Source organism: Sardina pilchardus, chromosome 19, assembly GCF_963854185.1.
Source record: "Sardina pilchardus chromosome 19, fSarPil1.1, whole genome shotgun sequence".
Lineage (NCBI taxonomy): Eukaryota > Metazoa > Chordata > Actinopteri > Clupeiformes > Clupeidae > Sardina > Sardina pilchardus.
The window spans coordinates 25,342,140-25,355,033 of record NC_085012.1 but is presented as its reverse complement, the minus strand read 5'-3'; the positions used below and the strand labels follow the sequence as shown (position 1 = coordinate 25,355,033).

Genomic DNA, 12,894 nt, shown 5'->3' with positions numbered 1-12,894 from the left:
TAACATTCATAATATTATATGTCACTTCGCATGGTTGACTAGCAGCTTGTTCAGAGGGGACTGCTGTTGCCTCAGGTATCTTAATGCAGACTCTGTTGACTGCATTCACAATTTGACATTTCATCTCTCTCTCTCTCTCTCTCTCTCTCTCTCTCTCTCTCTTTGTGTGTGTGTGTGTGTGTGTGTGTGTGTGTGTGTGTGTGTGTGTGTGTATGTGTATGTGTATGTGTGTGTGTGTGTGTGTGTGTGTGTGTGTGTGTGTGTGTGTGTGTGTGTGTGTGTGTGTGTGTGTGCACACACGTTTTGTGCATGCATTTCTTGCTCTACATGTCCTTCATGCCTAGGGTCAGTTACTAGTTGCAGGTCACTTTAAGTCAACCATTCCTGGCTTGTCTGTCAATGCCGACTGTGTGTTTTTTTTCTGGGAGGAGAGGCAAGAGTGAGACTTATCAGTTATAAAGAGCATAAAAGAAAGGCACAGTGATAATTAAGATCCATAGCCTAGCTGGCTCAGATACTGCCTACCCCTGTCAGAACCAGACCTGTTACATTTCAGCTGCTTTTTGTGCAGCACTTCAGCTGTGTCTAATTACCACATCCATTTAGGAGTCTTACTTTTTAAAGCCTTAATGAACACATGCTACAATGAATTACTTGTGTTGGCTTGTGAAATATGTGTAAGGTCAAATGATTAAAAAGATGCTGTTTCATCGCATTTTATGGATGGCCAGAGCAATCCTATGTATTTTGAATTATAGTAAGTATGGTATCATTGCACTGATATCTAGATTTTAGCACCTAATTTCAGCACCTACACATTTCGACACAAACACTGGAGATTTCCTCTCATTAGTGGTAATGTATCATTTCTGAAACTAACTGAAGCCCACTATCTTTCTGGGCTTTGGGGAGAACAAAGTCATTTGAGCACATCGATGTGATCAGGCTGTATAATATTCCCAATTAGCTTTTTTTTTTTTGGAGACTGGAGTCTGACAGTTCATTAGAAGCCTTCTCTGCAGCTCCGCTGGTTTCAACACGCACCCTCAGACCTTTGAGACCCGTGGAGCAATGAGGTCGTTCTCAGTGTGCAGTGCTTGGGCTCTGTGGGTCAGAGACTTCAAACTTGAGGCAGATCATAAGAAAATAAGGACTTCAGCTGCAGTGTGTCTAGTCTGCCGGGTGCCCACGCTTAAACAGCAGAATAACAGCATAGCTGTGCCTTACCGTGGTATTACCAAAAGGGCAAGGGCAAAGAGAAATATTAGTACCTGCTTCACCTCGACAAATGTTAGGTGTATACGACTTTGTTTCTCGTGTAATGAGTAAAACCACTCTCTTTTTTTTCCTCTCATCAACCATTTTATTATTAGAATTACTATGATTATTATTATGATGATGATGATTATTAGGGCTGTCAAGCATTTAAAACAATTAAAACAATCTAAATCTAATTAATACTCTGTGATTAATTAATCTAAATGAATCGCACGCATCCATTTCTGCTATGATTATATTTTTAAAAACAATTTTGGCAGATGAGTGAATCAATTAAGAGCCATAATAACATTATAGACTTAAAAGTTCAGCATCTCTCTCTTTTATTTTAATTTCCCCTTTGGCACAGGCATCAGTGTAGTGCCTGGTTTAGCATGATAAATGCAAATGCCGGAAGTTTCCACTCAATGTCAATGATGAGCTGTACCCTAACACCAAGGTAATGAGTGGTAGGCCTGTAACGATTTGTCCTTCTCTTGGACCATTCAGAAAATGACCATGTTGTTACCTTTTCTATCCAGTAGGTGACAGTCCAGGATAAAAAAATAGAGTAGTTCAAGTAGTTGAGTAGTGTAGGCTGTAAGTGCAAACGGAAATGTAATTTGTGAAGTTATTGGAATGGAAATAAATATAACCACCATCAACATACTTGTGATAACATTTTGTTTCAAGTGTGCAACAAATGTAGTCAGTCATAGGGTAGACTAGCTAAACAATATGTTAAAGAGAAACTATGCAGGATTGGCGATTTCATCTCTGGTTTCGGTTTCGTTGTTCATTTTCGCTCGTTTTATGCTTGCATTTTCTCTGCAGAGCTTCCCCGACAGCATTAGCGTGTATATTTATACATGTATAGGCTATATTTAAATATATAAATTGCAAGCGTGGTTCTTCATCTCAGACTTCCAGATGTAAACAAGGAGCGATCGTCTCCTGCAGAAAGTTGCATAGGGTCTCTTTAATGTTAACTTTGACAAGGCTGGCATTATCACCAAGAGGTGTGCTAACTCAAACTCTAACAGAGCTTTGCATACTTCAGACTTGACAAACTCCTGCAAAGGAAAATCCTTGCTGCAGAAATCGGAGAATGATGCTGCTGTCAACATGATTGGTCTGGTCATTATTGTAAACATAGGCTACACTGTAAATGTTTCATTTACAGGACCAAGCAGTCCTTGCTCGTCTGCCTGCTTCAGTCACTGTAGCCAGACTGCACTGGGTCAAATGTCATTACGAAATGTGAGGAATCAGCATTATTTTTTTTTCTTTTTGTAATTAATTAATCGAAATTAAGGCCTTATTTTGACAGCCCTAATTAATATCATTATTGTTATTCACTATGCTTAAGAGACACCCTATATTAACTAAGCCCTGAGATATGTGAGTCCTCATAGAAGAAATGGCAAGGCCAATGTCTGTGCTAAAATTAAAACTTTGAGAAATGAGAGGATATTGAATCTCAACAAATATGGACCTAAATCTATGACATGTTTCATCCACTGGATGGAGCAAAAGTATCTCGTGTGTCCTCCAGTTACTGTCACTGCAACATTCAAATTAGTAGCATGCACCCTCAATTACCCGAACAAGGAGAAAACCCTATCAGATGTTCCACTCCCATCTTTTCTGATTAATCTCCACATAACACTGCACCATATCGACAGGAAAAACATTCTCGCCCTCTAACAGGTGAACATGCTGTCCCGGGGGATTTCGCTTACAAATCAACTTTGATTCAACTGGTTATGCAAACAGTGTCATTAATCTAGACGGGTGGCCAGTCAGCGGCGTGGAGAGTGGAGTGCTTCTCCTGCCTGCGTGTAAAATTACACTGTACTTGAATATAAAGGATGGGCGGGAGTCATTCTCCAGAGGGCACGGAGGGGCGATTCTTTTTCTCTCGTCAGACCGCAACCTTCGCTCACTTACTCTCAGGACTGCCGTGCATGCAGAGAGGACGGTCCCAAAAGAGCGCTATGGATTTAACAGGTAATGTATGACATATTGCGGGGAAAAGCACATTAACATGAAAAAGTGTATTTGAGGCACGTTGTTCTAGTGATAAAGTGCATCTTAAGCGCGAGTTTGACATCCAAAGTTGAATAAGAACATTTTAAAAGAGGCATGGGGGAACAAAGACTATCACAACAACTCGAAAATCGTTACAAATGGTCTATTTGTCATATCATGCGTGTGCGTAAAATGATAGCCAAGCTGTTCCGTGCGTTTTGTGCGTTTTCATAGTCCATGTGTTTTTATTGAGAATTTTGCTAATTATCACAATTAATTGAAATGTGTTTTTAATCTGTTCATCATTTCCTCTTGCTTTCCAAAACATTTTGTGTCTTTCTCTCTAATTATCAGGAACCATCACACCAGCAGTTTGAAGATCTTCCTGACATCTGCTAAGGCGCATAGGAGGGAGAGAGCTAGAGAGGAAGAGAGAGAGAGAGAGAGAGGGAGTGAGAGAGTGTGTGTCAGTGTATGTGTGTGTGCGTGTGAGGGAGAGAGACGGGGAGAGAGGGGTTAGGTTGGACCAGGTGATAGAGCCACAACAAACCTCCAAGGGGCTGATCGTTAAGATCAGTGTGCACAGGATTCTTGCTCCGATCATGGTGCCAGCACGCTGCCTCGGACCCCGTGCCATGCTGGCACTTGCTCTCCTCTTGGGATGTGGCATTGGGCTATGCCACGGCCAGAATGAAACGGAGCCCATCGTTTTGGAGGGGAAGTGTCTAGTGGTGTGTGATTCGAACCCTTCCGCCGACGGAGGGGTCACCTCTTCGCTCGGAATATCTGTCCGGTCTGGGAGCGCTAAAGTAGCTTTCTCCGCCGTCAGAGCAACAAACCATGAACCATCAGAAATGAGCAACACTTCAATGACCATCTACTTCGACCAGGTGAGAAACCTTAACTGAAAAGTTGATATCGTGAAACAAAGTACCCCATGTAGTAATAATAAATCTATATTTATCCAATCTGTACTGTTGTTCGAAAACTTTCCTGAGATATTATAACTCCATAATAATATACATTGGCAAAAGACTGTACATGCATCATACAGTATACCCCAGACGCTATGGACGATAAGAGATGCGTCTGGTCAGTATAGACGTCTGTCGTAGCCCGATTTGAACGAGCCGCCACTCTAATGTTTTTGCAATCACTGCTGCAAATACATGGGGGGGGGGAAACAGATGATTTTACAGGTCGGAGTGAAGAAATCCATTGATTGAGTAAATAAAGCTGGTTTATGGTTCCATTGCCGTTCAATGCAGGGACCAGAGTTTGAATTCGTTGGGACGATCCTCACATTTTCTTTCGCAACGGGACTGTTTTAATGGGTCCGTTTTCTTTCACAGGTGTCATTTATTGCGTATGCTTTGTTGTTGTTGTTTCAGGCTTTAGTGAACATCGGTAATCATTTCGACCTTAAAGGCAGCGTATTTACGGCGCCAAGAAGAGGAATTTACAGTTTCAGCTTCCATGTGGTTAAAGTGTACAACAGACAAACCATACAGGTGAGCATTGACTGAATGCGCACAAGCGTTTCCCCGTAAGCACTGCCTGTTGAAGTTGATAGACGACCAATGATTGCTTTAGTGAAAATGCACAATGTATTTTATTTCATAGGTCAACCTGATGCAAAATGAATATCCAGTCATCTCCGCGTTTGCTGGGGACCAGGACGTTACGCGAGAAGCGGCGAGTAACGGAGTTCTACTGATGGTGGAGCGAGAGGATCGTCTCTATCTCAAACTGGAGAGAGGGAATCTCATGGGCGGATGGAAGTACTCCACGTTTTCTGGGTTTTTGGTATTTCCTCTATAATAACCTTGCCAAGGCGCACCGCGAGTGACTCCTCTGTGGATGGGGAACCACGCAAAGGTCAGTTGTTCGAACATAACTGTCACCGAAGTGGACAAATAGCTTACACGTTTAAAATATTCTTCAACGGACGAATCTATGGAGTTCATATTTCCAACCCATTGGCCAATGCAATCCCGTGGATAAAGGAATCGATCGGCCTGTGTGCTTCTACCCAAGACGGGCTACTGGATTTTATTGTTGGGGGAAAACCAACTTTTTGCCAAAAGACTTATAAGAGTGGTCTAAAAGAGAAGATATAAGAAGAATAAGTCCCGAACCACGTGTATTTATTAATGCTTTATTTTGTGTTTGTATAGCCTTAAGAAATCTGGCCTCAGTCAAATGAGATATATGGAGTGACGGACGTACATGTGTCAAGAAGTGCTTTTTCGCCCAAAGCATTTTTGCACGAATGGGAGATCATGTTTTTTGTGCTGTCCATGGTGTTTCGTTTGGATGCTGAACATATTGAAAAAATGCGAAATGTAGGCCGCCTACTATATTACAAACAAAAGTCATATAACAGCCAATGGAGACATTTTAATAATAAAAAAGAAAAACAACTTTTACTAAACATTTACCTAATTTATAAAATACATATTCACATTATGGTGTGTTCTACATTCCGGATCTGCGTAGCTTTGACTGATTTAGTGTTCAGTGACGTTGCTCACAACTGTATATTGTGAAATAACAAAAGAAAAAATCCCTATATGTCCCGCCTAATAAAAAATATTGTATTGTACTTCTATCTATTTATTTTTTCACGAGCTACAGTGTCATTTAGACGGTTTAATGAGAACATATTTACCAAACAATCACAACAACTGTCAGCACTAGCAGCAGCGTTTACGTATTAGATATCAAAGCAATTTGCATTTATGTAACGCTACTAAGTAAAATCTGAACAATTCATCCTGAATTGGACTGTTTTGACTGACATTTTGGTAGAGGATGTCCCATCCGTTTCAGTATGGTCTTGTATAAGGCCCGCGGACGGGCCTTGTCCATGGTGCTGAATCAAAGGCCTCCATGACTGGACTGATTCAACAACATTTCAACATTTGAAATCAAAACAAATGTACTTGCTTTGTCATATAGAATGATTTAACCCTGTTTTGAACGACAAATAAATATTACAGTACTTCCTAATGTTTAGTATAGTAGTATTTTCAGAAAAGAAAACTCAACACACACACACACACACACACACACGCACACACAGACACACACACAGACACACGCACACAAACACACACACACACACACACACACACACACACACACACACACACACACACAGGTAGACTACATTTCCATGTTGTTTTTTAATATCCTTTTTTCATTTATTCTATTTGTTCAGCCTTTATTTATCTGGACAGCTAAATTGGACATTTCCATGGCTGAAAAAATATGATTGTATATATGTCTGTCTGAAGTCAGAGAAGGAAAGGAAAGCAGCCAATAATTTGTGTATTATTTATATGCATGCAATAAGTGTGCAGCTGGAGAGAAGTCACAGAGGTTACTAACAACTAATTTTCACCCCCTTTTTTCTAAAAAACAAATTTAGACAAACTCCACACCAAACTATTTGATTTTCTAAATATTAGACATAGGGCCACGGGTTTCAAATAAAGTCAGATATGAATATAACATACAGTATCATATGGGAGATGACTCTGGTAAGTGTTGTCAAGTACATCTTCATTTTCCACGAAGTGAGCTAAACACCTGCAGATCATTTAAAGCACACAAACCCAGACATCCCAGCTGACCAGCTCAGAATAAATCAGTGGACAGTGTAGACCCCCACAGTACTTGAACGCCATGTCTAATGAGTATATTGGAATCTCTGCACTCAACAACTAATACTACACTCAATAAGAAAGACTGGGCCTCAAACGTAACGGAGCATAGTTTCTGTTCACAAGTGAAGTACAGCATTAGTAAGGGGGCATCAGTAGAATCTATGTCACTGATGTCTTCTTGAATTGTGCGTGAGACAGACATGTACAGTACGTGTTAAACTGTATAGGTATGTTTGTTTATGTTTGCTGACTAGCATGTCAGGTGCCATGAGAAGTTGTCACTAATTTATCAGATGAGGGCCACATGTGAATCCCATAAACCAAACAATGATTGCAGTTGTTAAATATTCTAAAACATGTCAATGTTACAATGATCAGATCAGAAATGTATAGGGCCACAACTGAAAGTGTGAGATATTTTCTTAAGCAGTACAATCCATTGTAGCACATAGGCTTGAGGGTTAGGAAGAGATTATGAAGGAGATTATAAAGGCCAGGCCAAGGGAGGTGGGGGGCATAATTGTAAAAAAAAAGGTTAAATACTCCTCTCAGACCTCATCAGGCCATTCACAAGATGGATGAGGACACTTTCTGAGGGTCTATAGCCAACACTGAAATTCCTCGGAGAAGGTAATCTGCATTCACTAAGAGCCTGAGAGAGAATTGAAATAATTAAGGACTTAAAACACCTGAAAATTAATTGATAGCAGGTGCACACTATGCCACACAAGTGTTTGCAAAAAGGTGAAAATCAGTTTGAATGGAGGATACAGGAGAATTAGTAGGTGACAGTCATTGATTGGGTTGGAACTTATTTTAATTGAAATAATAATTGCGTCTTTCAGAAATCTTTCAATAACACATTTCCTTTCAGAAAATTCCAAACTTTCCAAAGGTAGTGTACAAATATTTTCTTAAAAAAAAAAAAAAAAAAGAATGTCAGAAGTCCTTTTGCAACTCAACTGCTAATGGCAACAAGGCCAATGGGGTCAGTTTGTCCTGGAACATGCATATTAGTACATACCGACCTTTCCTGGAAGAAACATTTTTATGTTTTAGACTAATGTGAAAGCAAATAACACAAAAAGGAGGAATGAGTAATTAAATATTTTAAGCAACAGGCTAACACTCCTTTGGGGACAATAGCAAAGCCAAGACTGGCTACAGTATCCATGCAATATCGGATAAGCTGGGATTGAATGTAATTCAAGACTAAAATAAACCCTCAGACTGAGTCATTGATTAGTTCTTTATCCAGATACATTATGCAATTTGTCTCTTCACAAATCAAAGCATGTACACTAACAGACATTTCAAAAAGTCTGTCCATATATTATTTTTCATATATATATATTTGTCAGGAGACCATCATAACCGGGGTGGTGAATGGAAATAATGAACTTTACCAAATGCTTCAGCATTCTTACACCCCAGATGTTACAGAGTCAGCTCTCCATCCACAGATTTAATGGCCTTTGGCAAACCCAAAATAGTGCTCTGACAATGAACCTCTCGCAAAGCAACTCTTCACAAAAAGCAAGCAGACAGTCTCAGCCATACTGATAGTCGTATTTCCCTTGACTGCCATAAATCAAAGTTGCTCAGACATAAAAGAAACATGAGAACCACCACCGCAAAACAAAAATGTTGTAAATCCTCGCATATGAAAACACTTTTATTGGTGCACAGATGGCAACACAATGTGCTTTGCAGACATTATTTAAATAACTATACTTCCTATGTCTGCAAAAAAAAAAAAATAGCACATCCTCTTAATAGTTTTGGATTAGATGAGTGTCTTTTCCTCTAAATTTGGGGATGTCTTGATTCAGTCTCCTCCAGCCAGACTCATTGTGGGCTAATTTGAATGCTTCTGTTTCACCCATGCAGCTGTGGAAGCACAGCATGGGTCCCACACCGCAGAGTGGTCTCCCAGCAAGACGCGGCGCAATACTTCATGCATTAGTGTCGAGATTGCACATTAAAGCAATGCGAATGACATTATCTTTGGGTGTTAGGATTCATAAGTGGTGTCGGTAGCAGTTATTCATTAATCTGTGTGATCACATGTCTTGAGCGGTGGCACTGCAGGGCTTCCCCCTACAGAGATACACAGCTGTAATTTCTGCTCAGCCAGGCTTGAACAAACTCTCATACACACAGCAAGACTTTTTTTTCCCCCCCGTCTTTTCTCTTTGACGGGATTCATTCGATTAGATTAGACTCTACCAGCAGCGTTAGGCCTCAGTGTTGTCATATGAGAAGCAGCGCTGCTTTCAGCTCCTCAAATTAGAGGCTCTTCGCTTCTTGCTTTGGCTTTGTTATGTGTTGAATATTCTGGGACTGCTTTCCTGACTAAGAAAAAAAAAATTAGACATTTCTGATATTCTGCATGACGTGTTTATAGAATTACTTTCGGAGGCGGGCATTCCGGGTTCAGAACGTAAAAGCCCTGCCAAGTGTTTGATCCAACCATTTAGTAAACCAGTTCATCCTAATTAGCAGCCAGGTAGATCAGGTAATTAGTGATATCACCTGTGTTTAGTGCACAGGTAGAAAGAATATATGACAGGACTTGTACTCTCTGGACCCTGGATATCCGCCTCTGATTAATTTATTGTATCAGGACTAGCTTTTATTTCAGAATCACCAGCGACTTGTCTGTTCTGCCATGCAGCTTACACAAAACGTAGGGGAATGGAATCGGGAGGGATAGAACCAAAGAATGAAAAGCAAAACTCGAATTCTATGGCTACATAGATACTACGGAAGCCCTTCAGTACTCAGTATAATTGTTGCTGTTTGATGGCTGAAAACTATTGAGCAATGTTGCCTTGTTTGTGTTTCACACCATTTTGAAAGTCTCATCTTGTAATTCAGGAGCCTTGTGAGGACCCTAAGACAGGAAATCACCAAGCATGAAGCCATTACCAGACCAGGGCCCATCATTTCAGAGGCTGATCAGGCTGGCGCGTCGAGGGAATTACTTTCACTTCCTCCTGAGCCTTTGTTTTTCACCGCTAGAGAATAGAACACACGCTCACCGTGACTTTATGATGCGCCACACACACACAGACAGACACACGCACACACACACACACACACACACACACACACACTCCTACCCACCCACCCACCCACCCACACACACACATACACATACAAAAAATCTCAAATAGCTTTATACAAAATAACACTGGCAAACGATTTAGGAAACAATTTTAAAATGTCTGTCAGAACCACCGAACAAGTCGTATATCTTTAAATGAATCCTGTGGAAGTGTAATTTAGACATGATGGTTGTGAGGCACATCCCCCTAAACATTGCCAAAAAAAGCAGCACACATTTATCAACAACTGTTTTTGCATTCAAAATATATCATTGGAATTTTGATTGCCTGACCTGTATCCTCTAATCAGCTAAGCAACACACTGCCCTTTTAATGCTCATCGTTTGTGATTTGAAAGGCTTCTTCTCTGACATCTCTCTGCCTGAATATCATTAAAATACTTAATTGCCCAGCCATCTTTTCATATCAGTTTCAACCGCTTTTTCCAAAGGTTTCTGTGTGAAATGTGCTCTCTTTACGGCACGGTCCACTTCAGTACCCTCAATCTGGACTTTGCGTGGAGAATATTAATGCCAAACGCCAAACCTCCTCGGCAATTCAACATGTGCACCTAGCGGATCCCACGTCCCAATGAAATAGATAACTACTGAGAGCCGTATGTTAGCATGATAGGTAGACAGCTATTTTATCTAAAACATATCAGACTTAATACTCGAGTGAAAACAAGAGCGGGAGAGTAGGAGTGATGGGTCTGATAAGAATGATGAGAGAAAAAGAAAAAGAGAGAGCGAGGGAGAGAGAGAGAGTGAGGGAGAGAGAGAAACATATTAAACCAGCACATAGGGAGGAGGACGAAGGGGGAGATATTACAATGCACAACACATTTAGAAGTGTGAAAACACCGGCACTCTAAGAACATCAATCAAGGAGTGTTTCTTGAGATGGGCCCATGTCACTTGACTGTGGGAAAAGAGGAGAAGAGAAGAAGGGAGGAGAGGAGAGGAGGTGTGGAGGGGAAGAAGGGAGGTGTGTTTACTTCTCTGCATGGCAACTTGTCATGAGACAATACCATTCTGCTGAGACAGCCGATTCCCTATAGACAGAATAATAAAATAAAAGGGGAGAGAAAAACTCCTACTTATGCTGCAAACATGCACAGCAAGGCATTCCAGCCTTCCTGGGAGGCCTCTGTTATGTAAATACCACACACACACACACACACACACACACACACACAGAGACACACACAGACACAGACACACACAGACACACACACACACACACACACACACACACACACACACACACACACACTCACACTCACACACACACTCTGTCTGCTCGCAGGTTGTATTTGGGTCTGCTTGTTCTAGGGCTGAGGAGGGGGAGAGGGTAGTGTGAGGGGGGGAGATACAGTGTGAATATGTTGTGCTCACTGAATCTAAATGTATCTATTTACCCCATTAATTCATATAGCCTACATTTGCCTCCTCAACTTGACATATACTGCAGAAACACCATTGCACTGAATGGGCATCAGACCATGTAGCCCCGGTCCGGTGTATTATGGCGACATCCGCAGTTCCTCCTCTGCCATTAAGTGGCGCTTTATTTGTAAAGATCTGAGGCCTGACAATTACAGTGTCACACACCACTGGCTACAGCACCATAATGAGCCTGAGGCGTTTTCTTCGCTTGACATGTCTTTGTTTTGCAAGCCGTCAGCCTCTAAACACAGACTGGCACAAACAATGGGCATCGAGGGCTCCGTGCATAAGCCCAAGAGTAATTGACTTACACTGTAGATTCTTTGGCAGGTCTGAAACAGGTGAAGTTTTGCACATTATTGTGGAAATTGATACAAACAAAACAGTCATTTTAGGTCTTGGTCTGGCATAACAAGCCATGGTTTGATAAATTATCAAATACTTTATAAGTATACAACGCACACCAGTATCTTATTAGATCAAATTTCATATTTGTTCTACATGGTAATGCAAAAATGGAATACATGATACAAATGGAATGAATGATATTGTCAATCTCTATTCAAAGGCTAGTTTCAAACAAAAATAAAAGCGTAGTGCTGACACACCTTTATCGACTGCAAAAATATCTATGCCAAAGGAAAAGTTTTTCGGATTCCCATGATCACTCTGATCAGGAAGAGCTCAAAAGTAGGTGCTTCTGGCAGACACATTATATCACAACCATATGTATAAAATCTTTGGCAAAAAAGATCAAGTCAGACCCATGGCCACTGGAGTGGTTTCTGCCTCCAGCATTGAAATGAACCTTGAGGAGAGCTGCAGGCGTGTTTAAAACCCAGGCACTCATCTACGCCCAGCTCAACTGCAGCCACAATCAATCCAAACCGCAGAGACCAATAGAGAGAGAGAGAGAGAGAGAACAAAAAAAATCTAATTTTTTACCTCCTCTGTTTGAATTACGCTCAGCTGTTCCTTCACCTCAAACCACCACTAAGCTACTACACAGTGGATATTTTCCAGATTTAAAAAAAAAGAGGCTTTATTAAACTAAGAATAAAACAAACCCTATACTCACCTAATTACATGACTCTCTTCCTACCATATAATATGATATAAAATAAAATAAAACAAGAAAAAAAAAATCAAAGGTTGCATGCTAATAGCGAGGAGGCAGGTGCTGCCAGAGGCGCTGTAATAATAGCAGGGCTATGCAAAAAAGGCGGCCCAGTCTTGGGAGTTCCTGCGAGCTCTAATGAAACGCCAGCGCGCGCTTGGCACCATTAACACGGCCCCTGCAGGACTGTGGCGCTGAGCGGAGGCAGCGCTGCTCTATACTGCACTGCACTGCACAGGGCTGGGCTGGGCTGGGATGGG

General features: G+C 41.1%; 1 protein-coding gene across 1 annotated transcript; it reads left to right on the top strand.

Annotated features, from left to right (window-relative positions):
- Positions 1-3,156: 3,156 nt before the first annotated feature.
- cbln2b (cerebellin 2b precursor) lies at positions 3,157-6,300 on the top strand. The gene is made up of 4 exons (XM_062521193.1): positions 3,157-3,267; positions 3,643-4,178; positions 4,680-4,799; positions 4,912-6,300. The coding sequence occupies exons 2-4, from the start codon at positions 3,891-3,893 to the stop codon at positions 5,107-5,109; spliced, it is 606 nt and encodes a 201-aa protein (XP_062377177.1). The 5' UTR covers positions 3,157-3,267; positions 3,643-3,890; the 3' UTR covers positions 5,110-6,300.
- Positions 6,301-12,894: the final 6,594 nt, after the last annotated feature.